Consider the following 19,020-nt stretch of genomic DNA (forward strand, 5'->3'; position numbering starts at 1 on the left):
ACAAAATATATTTAACGTAAATTCTGTGAGCATATTGTTGATTAGAAAATGTATAAATATAAAATAACGAAAAGTGCATAAATGAGTTCATGCGCGTTGTTTTGGCTTGTCCTTTTTCGCTCTATTAAAGCTTTTCATTTCTTTTTGTTTTCATTGCCTGTTTACTAAGAATACAGTTATTAATACACGAACTAAAATTGGTGTGTCAATTATTGTGAACATGTACTCATCATTGCTCCCCACTGTATGTCTGCCTATCCGTCCGTCCGCCATCAGAGACTATAAGAGCTAGAGCCACCAAATGTCGTGTGAGGACTCAAGTAATATCACACTGTTACAAGTGTATTTCAACATTTCGCATTGCCCCCTTCCTACACCACTTAGTGCGAAAATCTTCCAAACCACAATTTTAAAGGTAAGTGTCGGGTGAAGTACTTACCATAGAAGTATAAATAGTTATAGTTATTCACTTACGAACGTCAGCTGCGTTCGTTTTTCTATATGAACCGCGGCTGTCTCTTTATACTGGAGCTGCTGTATCTAAGAAATTCTCTCACGCTCCACCGATCTATAACTCTCTCTCTCGTTTAATTTAATGCATAGGGCACGGTCTTTTCTGACCGCCGCCTATCCATAGCCAGCGGCCTCCATAGCCCTTAAAAATTTCCCATATATGTACATATACGCGTAATATCGCCTAATAAATTGTACATTGTAAACAGCCACTAAAAACGCTCAGTAGCTCAGCATTGGTGACCCCGACGTGATTTGTGCATGAACTATTGCGTTTTTCGGTCTTCCCGTTGTTGCGCGCGTTACGCTTTGTGCTAATTTTCCCGCTACGAACGTATCTAGCGCCGCTGCTGCGATGGATGATACCATCGACAGGCCAGTGACCAGGGAGCAAAACATGTTGACTTTTTTAAATCTGAAGTCGACGGAATTGTGCCAGAAGATGACGGACGGATGACTGCTGCCTGAAAGGATGAGTCTGCGGTTTTCGATTAATACATATTAGTCGTATAACTAGAGAAGTTCGAGAAGCTGAGCGGGCAATTAGAGAAGTTGTACAATCAGCTGGAGGAAGTGGAGCGGTTAAATGCCTTTGCATTCTACCTATGCAGGGGCACATGTAACTGCTGACGGATATGCTGATTGGACGGATTTTTACTCAATGTTCACCACCATCATCGAAAGTCATCCCGACCTTACCAACATAGAAAAGTTCCATCATCTACGTTATTGCCTGCGTGATTTGACTTAGGAGACAGTTAGGTCGCTGGAAATCTCTGACTGCAACTACCTCATCGCCTTGGTTGGAGAAATGTTCAATCGTGATGTGCTCATCACGTTTAGTTTTTCAGGAGCACATTACTGAGATCCTGGTGCTTCAAGCTGTGGAAAATGGTTGTGTCCATACTTCGGGAGATTTCGGACAAGTTCAACTCTCACATTCGAGCGCTGCAAGGTTTGGGCACTCTTGAGCAGATCGCGGGATGCATCATCGTACAGGTTCTTCTACGGAATTTTTATCCAGAGCCTCAAGCCAAGTGGGAGAACCGCTTGGAGGACCAGGCATTCGTCAATCTTATGCCGTCGTGGGAATCCATAGCGTCGGTTTTGGAGAGGCGATGTAGGACCTTGGAAACAGTGGATTTAGATATGGTAAGCAGAAGTAAAAGAAATAACCAGCCCGCTTGATACTGCCCATTCGTCTGAACCGTTTCCGGCTATCACTGCCTCCTCTGCATCAGCGTCCACGGTGACTACTTATACCACTGCTCACTCTTACTCAGCATGTATGTACTTCTTCAGCCCTTATTGCCCAGGGTCTCGATAATGAATTTGTTCTAGCCACGGCAACAGTCTTGGTGAAAAATCGTTGAGGAGTGTTGGTTTCCTGCCGAGCATTGCTTGATTATTGCCTTACCACTGCTTTGTGTAGGAAGATATCTCAACGACCAAGCTTAGAGTACTGTTTGATGGCTATTCCCTGAACTTCGTTTTAATAGCTGGCCCCGTCATTCAACCCAAGCTTTTCACATTCTTGCTCGGTTTCTGTCGTACGCAGTCGCGATTACAGGGGATATTTTCAAGGTGTACCACTGCGTACCGCTTGCAGTGCATTCTGTGGAGGAGTTCCGTGCAAGAGGATTTTCGTATGTTTAAGCTGGACACTGTTACTTATGGGACGAAGCCTGCTTCTTACTTATTTGTGCGGGCGATGCATCAGCTGGCAAATATATCGTTTCCTGTTGGGGCTGCAACTATGCGCCGGGACTTTTACGTCGATCACCTTATATCTGGGGCCAGTTCTTCGGAAGAAGCTGTCTGCATACGTGAGCAAACTGCTGGGATTTTGTCAGGTGGTCAGTACCGATTGAAGAAATGGTGCTCGAACGTGCCTGCTGTGCTCGATGGAGATCCCGAGGATGACAAGGAAACATATTTGAAGTTCGACGACGGCAGCGATTTTACCAAATCATTGGGACTTGCATGGGATCAAGTTTCTGATCAACTTTTGTTCTCGTTTTCTGCCCTGAAGTCGGCTTCACAATTCAAATTCAGTCGGCTTCAAATTAATTTCTTCATTCTGGATAGAATAATGATCCAATCTGTTCCCAATTCGGTTATTCTTATAGATATGGTCATTCCCTTCGGAATGGCGTTTTAGTTTTCTATTATCTTCAAAATTGTGGCTGTGGGAGATTTTCGCTCTTTGTGGGGGCGGAGCTCATTTTTTAAATACATTTGTAACAGTGTAAGCAAACTTAATTCTGGATTCAAAACTTGGTTGGCGCTCATAAGGACGGACAGACGGACGGACAGGCAGACATAGCTCAATCGACTCGGCTATTGATGCTGATCAAGAATACATATACTCTATGGGGTCGGAAACGTTTTCTTCTGTGCGTTACAAACATCCGTTATTCCCCACAAATACAATATTCCCTATTTGCTCTTCGAGTACCGGGTATAAATGGAGGACACTGTCTATAATTTTTTTCAGAAATCTAATTGGTTGCATTTCAAAGTTAATATTTAAGTTATGTGAAAAAAAAACAAACCGCTACCTCAGAAAAAAGCTTTAAAAAAACAATTATTACAAAATAGTTTTGCCGTAGGAAACAAAATTGTCACCACACCATTTCTAAGCCCCATATCTTTCATAAAACGTATGTTTGATTCCTTAATGAAAAATTGTGTCGGGTGGTGTTATCTTTTACATTCGGCCAGCCTTTGTTCCTATTCCCATTCTCTTTCAGCTTATCGCTTGAAATTCGTTGGAATTGCACAAACTGATTTTCACTGACACGATATAAAATACACAATCTTACAATTATTCTTTAAAGAAAATAAATATGTATATATTTAAGACTAGAGACGAGAGAAAAAAATGGGTTTTCCGTAGCTCTCGCTCCTATAGTTTATGAGAACAAGCCGACAAACAAGACAGACTGGCATAGACTCGGCTAACGACGCTGATCAAGAATATATATGTATACTTAATGAGGTCGAAAACCAATTTACTCTTTAATTACCGGGTATAAAAACGAGTAGGAACGTTTGTGAGACGATTCGTACGCGTCACAACTTTTATACCCGGTACTCAGTCAGTATAAGCGTATTTACATTCACATGTATGTAACCTTAGTGTGATACATATGTATGTAACCTTTTGATTTTGTCTAATTTTACATATTTTCTACGTCTTATACATCGACAACTACATCACATCTTAGAACATCACGTCCTTTTACTCACTGTCACACTCGTCACAATCACAGCGGACAGCTGTCTGGATGCAAATTAGGTTGCCCTATCTGTGTACTAAGCTCTCATCAGGACGGACCGACAGACACAGCTACATATATCGACTCATGTGATATCACGCTGAATTAATTTTGTTTCAAAAATTAGCGCAGAAGTCTTTGGCTCGACACAGTGGGGACTCAGCCTAACATTGGTAAAAGTCGACTAGCTTTATTGGCGCTTTGAATATTTAAAAAACACGTTTCTCTCACTCATTAATTAAGCAAGCTGAAATTTTCCACTGTACGACTCAGGCCCGTCGAGACTTCTGCTTGCCGTCAATGCCTTCACAATCGACGTACCTTTCGCACAGCTGGTCTTGGTCAGAAACGAAGCATAGGCGAAAAGACAATAGAGACTCCACGCGCTCCCTGTGTATAGGGCGTACCGAACAGCTTTTTGGTCGCTCATGCCATATCTTGGTATTGTAAAGTTTTTGGCATCACACTAAGGTTACATAAATACACACAAGCATATTAATGTACATATATACCTACATATGTATGTATATACCACGCTTTCGATAGTTCGAAAAAATCTTGCTTGCATATTGCCATTTAAGTTTATGGACGTTACTCATATAGTCCTAGGCCAAGCGTATGCCGTTTGCGCCTGGGCTGAGGGCCAACCATGATTTTCACACGGAAAACTAAGTATACATACATATGTACGTGGATCGGCACCGGTGGAGAAATCATCTAGCTTATTAATGTTGGCCAAAGACAGACTGTCAAAAATAGTTCAAGGCATGAAATCCTTCTCGAAAATAATATTTAACGTATTTATTTGTATGTTTCTAAATGGATTTCGCTTTTTTATACATTTTGTCCAGTTATATTGTAATTTATCTAATATCAACTTTTAGGTGAAGTCGAGCAATCTCTTTACCTTTCTTTATATGCGGCTAATGTTGTCAAGACTTTGAAAAGTGCCTCATTAAATGCTAATTACAGCTCAAAACGAGAAGGGACATTATACCCGGCACTTAGTACTACATCTGCACCTTAGCGGTGTTTTGTCAAATTTTAAATTTTGTCTTTATCTGTCATCTACATCTACAACACTTTTCACACCAACACGCTCCGTTAGCTCGCCGCCCTTTCCTAGACCCACACACTGCAGACTCGCGGCAGAGGCAAAGGCAGCGCCCGCACACAAAAAAAACAAATATAAGCTGCGGGACGGGGTATGTTAAAAGTCGGCAGAGGCCGAGTGAAAATAAAAACAACAAAAGCTGCGGGACAGGATGGGTTTAGCCACTGCAAATTAATTTCTTCATTCTGGCTATAATAATGTAGGTTAGCCTAGGGTTAAACCACTAGACTATCTATACCGGTAAGGGATTCCTTACCTCAAAAATCAAAAGAAAATAATAATTTTAAAATCTAATCCCTCCAAAAGCGGGAAAACGCCCCCGCACCGAGTAAAAACTTTATGTGAACATTGAGTGTGAGCATACAGAAGTCTGGATTGATTTGGTGGCTCTAGCTTTTACAGGCTCCGAGATCCAGGCGCTCAACAAGACGGACGGACAGACAGACATGGCTCAATCGACTCGGCTATTGATGCTGATCAAGAATATATATACTTTATGGGGTCGGAAACGAATCCTTCTGTGTGTTACATACATTCTCTTTGTGCACAAATACAATATACCCTATTTACTTTTCGAGTACCGGGTATAAAAAAGGGTGATAGTAAAGTTTATAATTTACAATTGTGTAATTATATTATACTCAATTTTAATTATATTAATAGTAAACACAGATAACGTCACGGATGTAGTAACTTCCCCGTGCACTTTTCCTTCGTTTCTGTGGTCTTTACAGAGCGAGTAAGCTGCACTTATATTTTATAGGAAAGTATTGTAGCCGTTCTGCCGTAAACCACCAAATCTGAACTTTGAAGCTTCTGTTAAAAACGTTTTCTTTTCATCCAACTTCAGCATTTTTGTTTCGCCAAAAAATATACACATGCTTCACCTGTCTAATCAATCTCAGTGTAATTCGAAATACGAATGTAATGTTGGTTTAGGTCATGCTGTAATGTTTTTCATTTAGTAAATGCATCCCAAAAACGAAATATAAGAAAAAAAAAATATGTAGTCAATTCAATATAAACCAAATTTAGAAATACTCCCTAAACCCATACTAACATCTTATGAATGTGCCTGTCTTAATTACTGGTGGTCTCGGCACTAACAGGATGTCTCGGCTTGAATGCAGATTGAGGCGGCTGCACAAAAGTTGTCTATATATGTATGTATCGGTGTATATATATATATGAATGTGTATATATATACATATACATATACCTATATATGTATATATATATACATATAAGTATATATATATACCTATATATATATATGTATACGTATATATATATACTTATATGTATATCATATGCGAACACATCACCGAGCTGCATAGGTCAGTTACTTTTCGATGAGTTCCACGCTGGTGCAGAGTGCTACTTTTTTGACTGGTGGCTGTTCGGCAGACGTCTGTTGACAGATACAATAAACATAGAAGTGATAAGAAATTTGTTGCTGGAGCGGCACTGGAGTAGACCTACCATGGTGGAGATTTCGCGTTTGGCATTGGCATTGCCTGTAGCCGCATTTCCTCCAGCACCGTCTGCATCCCCTTTTGAACTGTGATTTAGTGCGGATAACTCTTCGCTGTCGGGCTCTTTCTGATCAACCAATATTGGCGCAGGTGGAGTGTTAACACTCGATAGTGACGAGGATGAGGCACTAACACCGGTATTGGTGCTGCTGATGGCCATATCGGTACTCGAGTTAGGGGCGGTATCCGACTCATCCATAATGGTGATTTTGTTGCCAGTGGGTACGACAACAAGGCTACTGTTTGAATTAACAACCTCAGCGGGTATTGCAATGGCAGTGACAACTGCTGTATCACTGTTGTCGCTTTGTACTTCAGCTGTTACCAGTTCGGGCTTCTCCTTTTTAGCCTGTAACTCCTGATCGGGGTTAAGTCCTTTGTTGCTGTCATCGGTAAACGGCTTATTAACTGAGCGTGAGTTAGCTGCTGCTGACCCATCATCTATCTGTTCGTTATGATCTTCAACACCAGACTCTTCCGACTTTCCAGCCTCATACTCTTTCACGATCTGGTCGAGATTGTATCGACGCCGATTGTTTAAGTAGAAGGCACGAACATGCGCTTCGGTCTTGGTGGACACAAGTTTGGCTATCATCTGCAGTTTCAAGGAGGGCATAGCCAGATGATTTTGAATTTCCGTTAATGAAAGAAGTCATACTCACCGGATAGTTCTTTCCATAGTCGCGCAAGACGAGGAGCGCCACCTTGATCTCATCCGGAGTCCAACGAGCAGAAGTGCGCGGCTGCGCTGTGGACGACTCCGAAATCGCTATAGCTGGCTTAGATACAATATCGTCAACATTAATAGCATCGCATTCCTTATCCAACACCTCCATAAGCTGCCTATTTTTTTGTATCTGCAATGGGTCAGGGTGCAGGGGGCATTCAATTGAAAATTGTCATTGGGTCCAAGGTGTAAAATTGGGTCAGGTAAACGTGTGAACAAATATCTATACAAATCTTTATGCGTGTCGGTGAATGTGAAAGCAGTGATATGAAAATCTCTGATATCAATGAACCTTGTTCTTGGTCTTATCGTATGTTTACGATACTCTAAATAAAGAAATTCCTATAAATTATAATTTTTAAATTTTTAATGATATCATTATTGTGCGCAATGTAAAAATCTTTTTAATATTTTGAGATTTTTTAATTATATATTATTAAAATGAGCTAACTAAAGCCAAATCTAATCAACGGAAGAAAAAAATATTCTGATATTTTTATTGTACTAACTTTAGCTTAAGTTAAAAGACTTTTTATATCTAGATTAAATACTAGACTATGGTGGGAAAACCTGTTTTAAATGGTTATTTTTCTCAAGGTTACACAAATTTAATTTATATTATGTCAGAAGTTCTGCGTGGCAAAGCACAAAAAGAAAAAAACCAGGTTTCATGGATGGAAGAGGGAGGAGTTTTGAAAATATCTTACTTCAACCATTAAAGCGCTGATCTTGCGATCACGTTCGGCTAAATACACGCTGGGGTTCTTGCAGGTGGCGAGGGCAGTGAGATCGTCGTGATTGATGTACATGCCCCTGGGAGGTTTGCGTTTGGAGCGATCGGCAGCCACAATGGCGGCGCTGTTGTGATTAGAACGTCTGGGTGCATTGCTCTCAGGACCGGAAATTGGTCGAAGATTTCCCGTGCGTCTACCATGGGGTCGAATAAAAGAATTGGACCGTGAAAGATTCGGGATGGACATTATTCATGTGAGTGTGTAATTGGAACAAGGAGCATCGTTGTGGCACAAACAATATTCAATTGAATGCAATATTTTTTAAGGAGAAGGAAGAAGAGAGAGATTAAAGACTTAGCATTATCTTGATGATTTGTATAACTTATAGCGGATAGTACATATATATATGTATATATGTATATATATATACATATATCCAGTATATGTTATCCATGACATTATATCTACCTCCAATGCGTATGACAACTTTTGCACATGCGCCCCACTGGCGAATCGTATAGAACGTGGCAAACCACATTGCAAGTTTTACAAAAACCGCCCAAAACCACGCGTCGCGTCGAATTGTCGTCGTTGTTGATATCGGCGCAAATGATTCCGTTTCCAGTGTTGCTGTTGATTCCATTGGTTGCAACTTCGGTTGGCAGACCATAGCCTAGTATATTATCGTTGACCGCATTTGAAGCGTAGATGCACAATTGATCCACGTTCAAGTCGTTGCTGTTGATGCTGTTGCTTCCTCCATTATTATTGTCGCAATTATTGTTGTTGCCGATACAGCTGCTGTCAGCACTGTTACTGCTATTGTTTTCACCATTTTTGTTATGGCCCGTCTGTTGGCGCACATACCATGCAAAGATTTGATTAATTTTTCGTTTTCGATTTAACGCATTCACAGTACAGTGGCATCAATTTTATCGATTGGTTGTTGAAATTCAAATTCGAGATCGAATGATTTTATGGGTAACACACGTTATGATCAATCATTTCGATTGATTTTTTTTATATTTTGTTGATATTTTTTGTTTTTTTTTTTCGGACAATTTTGAGTTGATTTTGTATTTTGAGGTTTTTAGTGTGGTGGTTTTATTGACAGTAAATGCAAAGAGAAGAGAAAAACGTATTTGGTTGTTGCTTTAGTTCAGTTGATAACACTTAACTAGTACAAAATTGTGTTTTATTTGTTTGTTTTATGCTGTTTGCTTGATTGGTTGGTTTTTTTTTTCTTGTCTCTTGCCAGTAAAAACGGTGGTACGCTATCCCGGCTTGCAACGCTTTCCCCACCCAAACCCTTTTAAAAAAAAAATCTCTTCTTATTTGTGATTCTTCTTCGACAATCCAAATCCGAATTTTCCAAAATTTAGAATGAGGTGCACTTATTTGGCTGATTTGACGACACTGCGTTTTAGTGTGTGTGTACCAATTAATGATTCTCTCTCTCTCTCTCTCTCTCTCTCTCTCTCTCTCTGTCAACCTTTAAATATCTTTCAATATATAGTAATATACAAATATATATTTGTATGTATGTATGTAAACACATGTATGTACATATATACATAAGGTTCTCTCCGAATTATAAACTTTTTTATTTCTCTCTTCTTCTCTTCTCTCTTTATTTCTTCTTCTTCTTACGCGTCACAACTTTTATACCCGGCACTCAGTACTACATCAGCACCTTAGCGGTTATTTGTCAAGTTTTACATTTTTTCTTCATCTGTCATCTACATCAACAACACTACTCACGCCAAAACGCTCCTTTAGCTCGCCACCCTACCCTAGAGCCACACACTGCAGAGTCAGGGCAGAGACGCGGCAGAGGCAGATTTTGTGTTCTGATAGATATGGCTATTCCGTACGGAATGGCGTTTTCAGTTTTCTTTTATTTTAAAAATTGTAGGTTTGGGAGGTTTTCGCCCTTCTGCAGGGGCGGAAAGGGCGGGTCGCAATTTTGAAATACACTTGTAACAGTGTGAGCATACAGAAGTCTGGATGCAAAATTTGGTGGCTCTAGCTTTCATGGTCTCTGAGATCCAGGCGCTCAACAAGACGAACGGACAGACGGACGGACAGACAGACATGGCTCAATCGACTCGGCTATTGATGCTGATCAAGAATCTATATACTTTATGGGGTCGGAAACGTTTCCTTCTGTGCGTTACATACAACCGTTATTCGCACAAATACAATAAATCCGATTTACTCTTCGAGTACCGGGTATAATTACCCGGCAACTGACAAGTCTGATGGCAACTTGGTGGAGGAGGAAACTAAAAAAAAACTTGTGGGAGGAGTCCGACAACATATTTAAAGAGCCATCGAAACCAACTGAACAACTGAGTTTCTTCACTCACTTAAAAGTTTACTGAAGTGCACAATGTTTACCCACACGATTTTCTCTCAAGGAACCAAAAAATTTTTTTCTGAAAGATATGGGGCTTAGAAATGGTCTGTTGATACAATATTTATTCAGGAGCTTAGCTCAGCCGTCTCTCCAAAGATTTTAAGGAACAATTTTAAATTTTGAACATTTTAAACGTAGCCGAATTAATGCACCTGCACACACAAAATTGAGTAGGAACATGTGAGACGCTTCTTTCACGTCACAACTTGTATACCCAGTCCTCAATCAGTTGTATTGTTTTTTTTCGAATTTTACATTTGACAGTAAACATTTTTGTACACCTGTCATCTACATCTACATACATCTACATAACATCTCACGCCAACACGCTTTTTTCGCTAGCCCCCCTCCCCTAGAGCCACTGCAGATCCACGGCAGAAGCAGAGGCCGCACACTGCAGAAGGAGAGTGTGAATGAGAAAATGTGAAAAATCAAGAAAAGCTTCTGGACAGGGTGGATTTAGCCACTGCAAATTAATTTATTCATTGTGGCTATAATAATAAAATCGGATCCCAATTTGGTGATCTGATAGATATGGTCATTCCCTAAGGAATGACGTTTTCTTTTATCTTCAAAATTATAGATTTGTGAAGTTTTCGCCCTTTTGCGAGGGCGGAAGGGAGCGGTGCTCATTTTTGAAATACACTTGTAACAGTGTGAGCATACAGAAATTTGGTGGCTCTAGCTCTAAATCCGGGTATGGAAAAATGCGGGATTTACGGGCTTTTAGGGCTGGTGTTCAACTCAGCCGTCTCTGCATGGATTTTGATGCACCTGTACATACAAATATAGTGGACACAGGCTTGAAAAGTTTTTCGACTTTTCCTGATTTTTTAAATTCAATATTTCGTAAAAAAAACTTTCAACATTTTAGCATTTTGAAGCTTAATATTTTTCAAAAGGTAAGCTAAAACCATTAAGTTGTTTGGTACACTTGGAATGGCTAAGTTTATTACAACCAGATGTAAGATACTTTAGTTTTGTGGAAAAAGAAGCACTGCCTCTAAAAATAAAGGTTACAAAAAATACCAGATTTAATAAATTCTTTTAAAAAAGTGCTGCTAAAGAAAACGAGAAGGGACGTGTGAGATGCTTCTTACGCGTCACAACTTTTGTACCCGGTACTCAGTACTACATCTGCACCTTAGCGGTGTTTTGTCAAAATTTAAAAATTTTCTTCATCTGTCATCTACATCTACAACGCTTCTCACACCAACACGCTCCGTTAGCTTGCCGCCCTTCCCTAGACTCACACACTGCAGACTCGCGGCAGAGGCAGAGGCAGAGGCAGCGCCCGCACACAAAAAAAAACAAATATAAGCTGCGGGACGGGGTGGGTTAAAAGTCGGCAGAGGCAGAGGGACGGCAGAGGCAGGGGCCGAGTGAAGCAGGGTGTGAATGAGAGAATGTGAAAAGAACAACAAAAGCAGCGGGACAGGGTGGGTTTAGCCACTGCAAATTAATTTCTTCATTCTGGCTATAATAATGTAGGTTAGCCTAGGGTTAAACCACTAGACTATCTATACCGGTAAGGGATTCCTTACCTCAAAAATCAAAAGAAAATAATAATTTTAAAATCTAATCCCTCCAAAAGCGGGAAAACGCCCCCGCACCGAGTAAAAACTTTATGTGAACATTGAGTGTGAGCATACAGAAGTCTGGATTGATTTGGTGGCTCTAGCTTTTATAGGCTCTGAGATCCAGGCGCTCAACAAGACGGTCGGACAGACAGACATGGCTCAATCGACTCGGCTATTGATGCTGATCAAGAATATATATACTTTATGGGGTCGGAAACGTTTCCTTCTGTGTGTTACATACATTCATTTTTAGCACAAATACAATATACCCTATTTACTCCTCGAGTACCGGGTATAAAAACCATAGTTCTTAAAGAGCTGCTGGACGGGCTGAATCAATCAATAACAGATTAATTTCTTCATTCATCATCATTTTTCATCATTATTATTCATCATTCTTCATCATAATAATGATCTAATCTGTTCTGGTGATCTAAAATATATGGTTCTTTTCTACGGAATGGCATTTTTAGTTTTCTTTTATCTTCAAAATAATAGATCCAGCAGGTTTTCGACCTCTGCGGGGGCAAAAGGGGGCGTTGCGAAACTTTGAAATACACTTGTAACAGTGTGAGCATACAGAAGTCTGGATGCAAAATTTGGTGGCTCTAGCTTTTATGGTCTCTGAGATCCAGGCGCTAAACAAGACGGACGGACAGACAGACATATCTCAATCGACTCGGCTATTGATGCTGATCAAGAATATATATACTTTATGGGGTCGGAAGCGTTTCCTTCTGTGTGTTACATAATTTGTGTACAAATACAATATACCCTATTTACTCTTCGAGTACAGGGTATAAAAACTATGAATAATATTTGCGTTTAATTATTATGATTTTAAAGGGACATCAATGTACACCATTTCTTAAAACTAGCACCAATTTTGCTTCAAATTTCCTTAATTCTAAGTTTAAAACGAATATGGTTTGTGAGACGCTTCGTACGCGTCACAACTTTTATACCCGGTACTCAGTCTGTATATATTTATGTACATATTCAGTTTATATTTATGCATGTAACCTTGATGTGATACATACATGCATATGTAGATGTGTATTTAACTTCATGATTTTTTCGAATTTTACATTTCTTCTACATATGTATGTTACACCTATGTAGATCTACTTCACTTCCCGCACCAACTCGTCATTTTAGCTCGACCCCTTCCCTTAAAGCCGCATACTTAACGAAGTAGAGTGTGGAATGAGAGAGTGTGCACACAAATAAGCAAAGCTGGGGGGAAGCCGCTGCAAATGAGTTTCGTTATTCTGGACATAATAATGATCGAATCTGATCCTTATTCGATGTTCTGATAGATATGGCTATTCTCTACTTCTCTCTTCGTTACTTTTTCCGTAAGAACTTTTCGACCTTTGTGGTGGCCGAATTTTGAAATACACTTGTAAAAGAGTGATATCACATGAGTCCTCACATAAAATTTGGTGACTACAGATCTTATAGTTTTTGATGTGCAGGCGGATGGACAGATGGACAGACAGGCGTAGACATGGGTACTGTTGCTGATCAATAATATATATATGTACTTTGTGGGGTCGGAAACGTTTCCTAATGTGCGTAACATAAATCTACTATCATGCACAAATGAAATACAGCCTATTTACTCTATGAGTAACAGAAAGCGCTGAATGAGAGAAAGTTATTAGATCTACTAGATTGCAGAATTACAACGAATGAGTAAACTAAGCTCCAAGTGAATGAATGTCGTACCCTCGATCTCTTACTTTCTACCTCATTCTCTCCTAACACCACACTCTCTTGTGTAATTTGAGTGGTCAACTCTCATAACAAGTGAGGAGCGGTCTGCTTTGTCCATGTCCTAATCATGTAATTCTTTAAATGTATAAATGATGCATAGAAAATATAAACACGGTATTTTTTAATTTAGGCCATTTTAGTTTATATACTCTAGATCGGTCGTTTCACCCACTCTGCGCGGGTTATTTTCATGGAATAGGCTCTATTTGAAAAGAAAATAGTTTAGTGTTCACGAAGACCCACACTATCAGAAATCGGCATTAATACTTTCGCTGAAGTATGACTTAGGACTAATCGCCGCGAGAACAACTTTTATTTTTGTGCTTTTGTTTGTTTTTGAAAATATTTCAAAAGCGAACTTAGTACTAGTTATGGGGCTAATAAAGTTGTACGTTTTAAAGGAAAACTATGCGTACGAATTTTCCTTTCGACCTCAGAGAAATGTCCATATACTTTTATATTTCTTTCAAACTATACTAACATACATATTTGATTAATTGTAACTTTTATATTTTGCTTTTTTTTTGGGTTATTACTCAGGGAGCTTAAATTGATTAATGTCTTTATATAACTTAATAATTCATAAAAAATAATTTACAAATCAATGATTATCAGTATTAAAGAAAATTGTTTACTGAACAAATGATTTATTTGTTAATTGTCTTAGTCTAGTGTAAAACTGATCTTTTGATTTATCATGTGATAAAATCATAGTCTCTCAATCAAATCAAATAAACTCTAAAGTTGCAACTTGTGTTTTTGTACGAGTACGAAGTATTATTAATGTAAGTCTAGTGGATGCTGGTCATTGTATTGGTTTTGGCATTAGTATTAGGATGTGTGCGTGCGTGTACTCTGTTAAGTGTTTATGAGATGTATGCAGGCACGGCGGTCATCTGAAATAATAATGAACCATACTTTGTAACGACGTATACCTCTCATAGCTGCATGCGCAGAGCTGAGACTTGTAGGAGTACAGATTCAACTTAATATACATACAAATACGAACTTTCACTTTGTTATTAGGCTGGTTTGGAAAGGAGCCTCAATACAAATATCCGTACAACAAAAAATGTGTCAATCTCTTGCGTACACAAGCAGTCGTTTTTGAAGAGTTCACCCTTAAGGTTAATGTTCGGTTTATAGAATGCTGTTAAATAATTTTATATATGTACATATGAAAATTGTACCTAATGAATTGGATCCTTAAATATATTAGACTATATTAGATTATCAAAAACGAAAGAAAATAACTATGTTATATATGTATATTATTAGTTAGATATGTCGTAGCTATAAAATATGTTTGCATGTCTGTGTCGAAACACAAAGAGATCGGACAATCGATTGAAATTTACCTGTTATACATTAACAAAATTATATTGTCTAAACAAGATCTAATGAATTCCTTTGAATGTTAAATGCTATTTTGAATTCAACTGTGAGTTTGTGAATCTTTATGTTTATTTGTGTTTTCATACACACATTTTTTTTTCGCCTAACATAATTTACTATGGTTGTGACTCATTTATATTAACGGGGGAGGCCGACGGGTGGTGCCGTCATCCTTCGCTTTCAGTTGAATACGTCTATATTTACGTATGGGTTGTTTCAGTATGAGTGGGGTATATATGTATGTATATGCATATGTTTTGTACATATATATGTATAGATATAAGATAGCAGGGAATGATCTTTACACTAATAGTTCCTGTCTACCTGATAATTACCTTGTCATCGTTATCAGACTCCTCATTGCTACCCACTTCACTGCCATTCTCAGAACCATCCTTGACACAAGCCTTCATGGTCTTTTCCTGTCGATCCATTGCACTGCTACGATGACGCGTCTTCTTCCACGAGTAATAGTATTTCACCAAACTTGCGATTGATTTGTCTGGTAGCTATTCGATTTGTAAAGGGGAAACTATGTTAAACTTACATCACATCTCAGCAAAGATTCACTTACCATTTGACGTATTCGATGGAAGCTTTTCCCGTGAAACTGAAATGCCTGCTCAAATAAGACTTTGTCCTCAATGGTCCACTCATCAGGAAATGGCGTAAAGTTGGCCAAGTCCATCACGGCCCGCTCCAAATCGTGTTTGTGCCAGAACAGCATGCCTAGAGCTTGTTCACCGTTGTAGCCGTATTTCTCCTTTGCCACTGAAATGTACTCCTCAACTGCATGTTGACGAGATTATGTATAAATAATTTACTAAACAACACAGCGTAAACATCAGACTTGGCATGACGTAACACCACCTCATGCAAAAGTGCAAATCAAAAAATTTATCCAGTATAGAAATGCAGAGGTCATCCGGTCAAATGTTAATTTAAGGAAGCATTTGGATTGGGTATTGTCATGCCACCTAGCTTACTATGTAACGTACGTTTTAGGTCTGGTATCTCTTTTGTTGGCGACCAGACCAAGAGGGCGCGTTCATTCATTTGTTCTGGTCGGCGCTCAACTTCGGCGACGAGTGGCGGACAAACCGCCTGATAGTCGCGTCCAACTCGAATTTTTTCTGTGAATGTTTATTTGGCTTGAGAAGTGAGTGAAATATGAGCAAGGATCTCATTTACCTTCATAGTCAGATTGCTTGGCCTTTGATTTCCCGTTGCGCTTTGTTGCTGGATTTTGGAGAAGAGAGAAGTAGTGAAACTGCTTAATTGAGCACTTGTTGGGCTAACTGCAACTTACAGTTGTCGTCGTCTGAGCTCTCCGGCGTGCCCGCACCCGGTACGATCGTTGAGGCCTTCTCATTGGATTGTGGATTTGTGGGGTTAACAACCCCAGCCCCACCACCTCCGCTTGCAACTATGTTCGCATTAGAAGCCACACCACCAGTTGTATTCGTGTTGGGGCTGGGTCCACGCGACCGACGTCCGTTTCGCACCACATCCGTGATGTTGCGCTCAGCCAACACCATTTTGTCCCGAATAAGCTGGGCGCGTTTATTAATTTTCTCCAGTTTGCCAATTAAAATGAATTTTGCCGTCTTAAACAGTATTACTACGGTCCCAAAAAACTGAGTGAAAAAGGAAAAGCGATTTGTTAATAGCCTGCTTTTACGTTTATTCACTGCAACATTCTGGATTACCCGCATACTGCAGGAAGAAAATTTAAGTGCTAAACATCTCTTCAAATTTTGCAACGCATTCATCGAGGGTGTGCGTACTTTATGTAAAAAAACACAACATTGGTCTGACAAACAGACATGTATTAAACTATACATATGTACATGTGTGTGGGAGAGAGCACTTGCAAATGGCATGCTACCAAATGTTCATATTCATTGGATTCACTAAAAAAGGTTTGTTTTCAAGGATAATTACGAGAAAATTCCAGATTGAAATGAGTTACCTTTCAGGTTGACCGACGGCAGGCTCGACCAGGACAATTGAAACCCCGCGCTAGAGTGCTTCTACAAAAATGGACGACTTCTTTCGCCACCGCTTATGTATATGCACAGAACCACAGGCAATAACTGTGGTTAAACTATTTTTTTTTTAATATTACTCATTCGGAAGCTCAATAAAACGACAGAACGACAGGGTAGGCTTTTTCGTACAGGTAGCCAAAACCAAAACTGAAATGCGAAGTAAAAGTCGCTGGCGTACCGATTCAAGCTCAGCGCACTTTGACTAACACAACCGTAGCGTAGCTTTGTCTATCGGTTGATTTTTTGTCTGTTTAGCGTTCGTATTTTGCGTTACAATTTTTCCCTAAAACTTTAAATTCTTACATTGAAAATATTACATATCTTTGACTTTAAGTTTATTCAACAGGATGGACAGAAAATTTCCAAAATTCTCAAATTTTTGAACTCTATGAAAAAACCACGGTTGTAAAGGATAAATGCGTACTATCGATATAAACGATTCGATGTATCAACTACATCAGCTTGGAGCACAGTACTCAGACACACAAACTATTCTTGAGACGGAATCCATGCATACGATACGAAACCCTCTTTATAGTTCAGCCTAGTACTCAGATGGAAAAACAGGCGCCGGTAGAAAAATCAGGGATGATATTCGTATGAAGCCGATAAGAAATTTTGCGCGCACAATTTACTTTCTAGCGGGTGTACGCCAGGCAGTACTCAGATCGACAAAAAAACAGGCCGATTAAATCTAGAAAGACAGCCGATAGTTTTATGATGTATTGATAGTATTTGTGTGGTATTCGTTGGTATGTTGCTAGCAGCTCCACAAATATAGATTTGTTTTATATTCCGAGAGGATCCCTAGCAAACAGAGAGTAAAGAAGTCTCAATTAAATGGAAGCAACAAAGCCGCTGGAGCTGAAAAGATAAATGATATTATATATCAATGAGATTATATTGAATTTATTTGCTTTTTAATTTGTTTAATTTATTTGAACGCAAATATCTTCATGATGCCAAGAAACAGGCCCGGCTATGCTGTTATAAGTGGTTTTCCTTTTGGGACCAAGTACTGCTCCACAGGGCCATGCCGTGGAGAGGTGAAAGCGGCGATTTGAACTAAAAACTATCCAATTTTGAATAGGAAGGGTGCTTGGAGGCGCCGTTTGACAACTTTGCACCGGCGCAAAAATTCCTTGGCACGGGCTTGTTGCTTCACCAATCAAAGAAGGCTGCAGATGTTATTCCCAGCCATGTGCAAATTTTTTGTCATATTTTTAAACTGAGTAATATGCAAAGGGTATCGTTTCATGGGTTTCCATAAATGGTCACATATTTATATGACTTATAATACTCAAATGTATAGACAAACGACCGTCCTGGTTTCTTTCCTGCAGATATGGGTTTAATCAAAAGCTTTTTTTATTTGATTGTCCTCCTCCTCCGATCATGCAAGAGCCGCCAGTCTCACTGAAAAAATCTCCTGCATAGATCCATTTTGCATTCATTGTTTTATTAACCTTTTATTCAATTTTCACACACTTTCAAAAGGTAAACAAAACAACACAGCTGCCTGTGCAGTGTAACCGTACGGAATGCGGTTTCACCTCTGGTCACACTATGCTGCTAGCAAAATACATTGCACAGTTTGCTAGCAAACGTGTTTTTCGATCTGAGGCTTAAGTGGAGAGAAATGTGACCACCGTGCTTCTCAATGGGCTTGAGGCCATCAAACGGCAAAAAGAGGGAACAATTCTTATGGTTATATTGAATTTGATTTGCATTTTTTATACCCGGTACTCCAAGAGTACAAAGTGAATGTATGTAACACACAGAAGGAAACGTTTCCGACCCCATAAAGTATAAATATTCTTGCTCAGCATCAAAAGCCGAGTCGATTGAGATATGTCTGTCTGTCCGTCTGTCCGTCCGTCTTGTTGAGCGCC

General features: G+C 39.4%; 1 protein-coding gene across 5 annotated transcripts; it reads right to left on the minus strand.

Moving 5' to 3' along the window:
- Positions 1-5,538: 5,538 nt before the first annotated feature.
- LOC117591316 (REST corepressor) lies at positions 5,539-17,549 on the minus strand. 5 transcript variants are annotated; one of them, XM_034284524.1, is made up of 12 exons: positions 17,050-17,549; positions 16,387-16,714; positions 16,269-16,316; positions 16,076-16,210; positions 15,652-15,866; positions 15,413-15,586; positions 8,373-8,755; positions 7,878-8,097; positions 7,106-7,300; positions 6,391-7,038; positions 6,211-6,319; positions 5,539-6,114 (listed from the first exon to the last, which is right to left on the minus strand). In XM_034284524.1, exons 2-11 carry the CDS (start codon positions 16,613-16,615, stop codon positions 6,251-6,253), a joined length of 2,316 nt encoding a protein of 771 aa, XP_034140415.1. In that variant the 5' UTR covers positions 16,616-16,714; positions 17,050-17,549; the 3' UTR covers positions 5,539-6,114; positions 6,211-6,250. The 5 variants fall into 5 exon arrangements, 4 of the variants coding, with proteins under 4 accessions (XP_034140415.1, XP_034140416.1, XP_034140417.1 ...); XM_034284525.1 differs by lacking the exons at positions 7,878-8,097; positions 8,373-8,755; positions 17,050-17,549; XR_004574377.1 differs by lacking the exons at positions 5,539-6,114; positions 6,211-6,319; positions 7,878-8,097; positions 17,050-17,549 and having other exon boundaries at positions 6,897-7,038.
- Positions 17,550-19,020: the final 1,471 nt, after the last annotated feature.

The sequence above is a fragment of the Drosophila guanche genome, unplaced genomic scaffold (assembly GCF_900245975.1).
Source record: "Drosophila guanche unplaced genomic scaffold, DGUA_6, whole genome shotgun sequence".
Lineage (NCBI taxonomy): Eukaryota > Metazoa > Arthropoda > Insecta > Diptera > Drosophilidae > Drosophila > Drosophila guanche.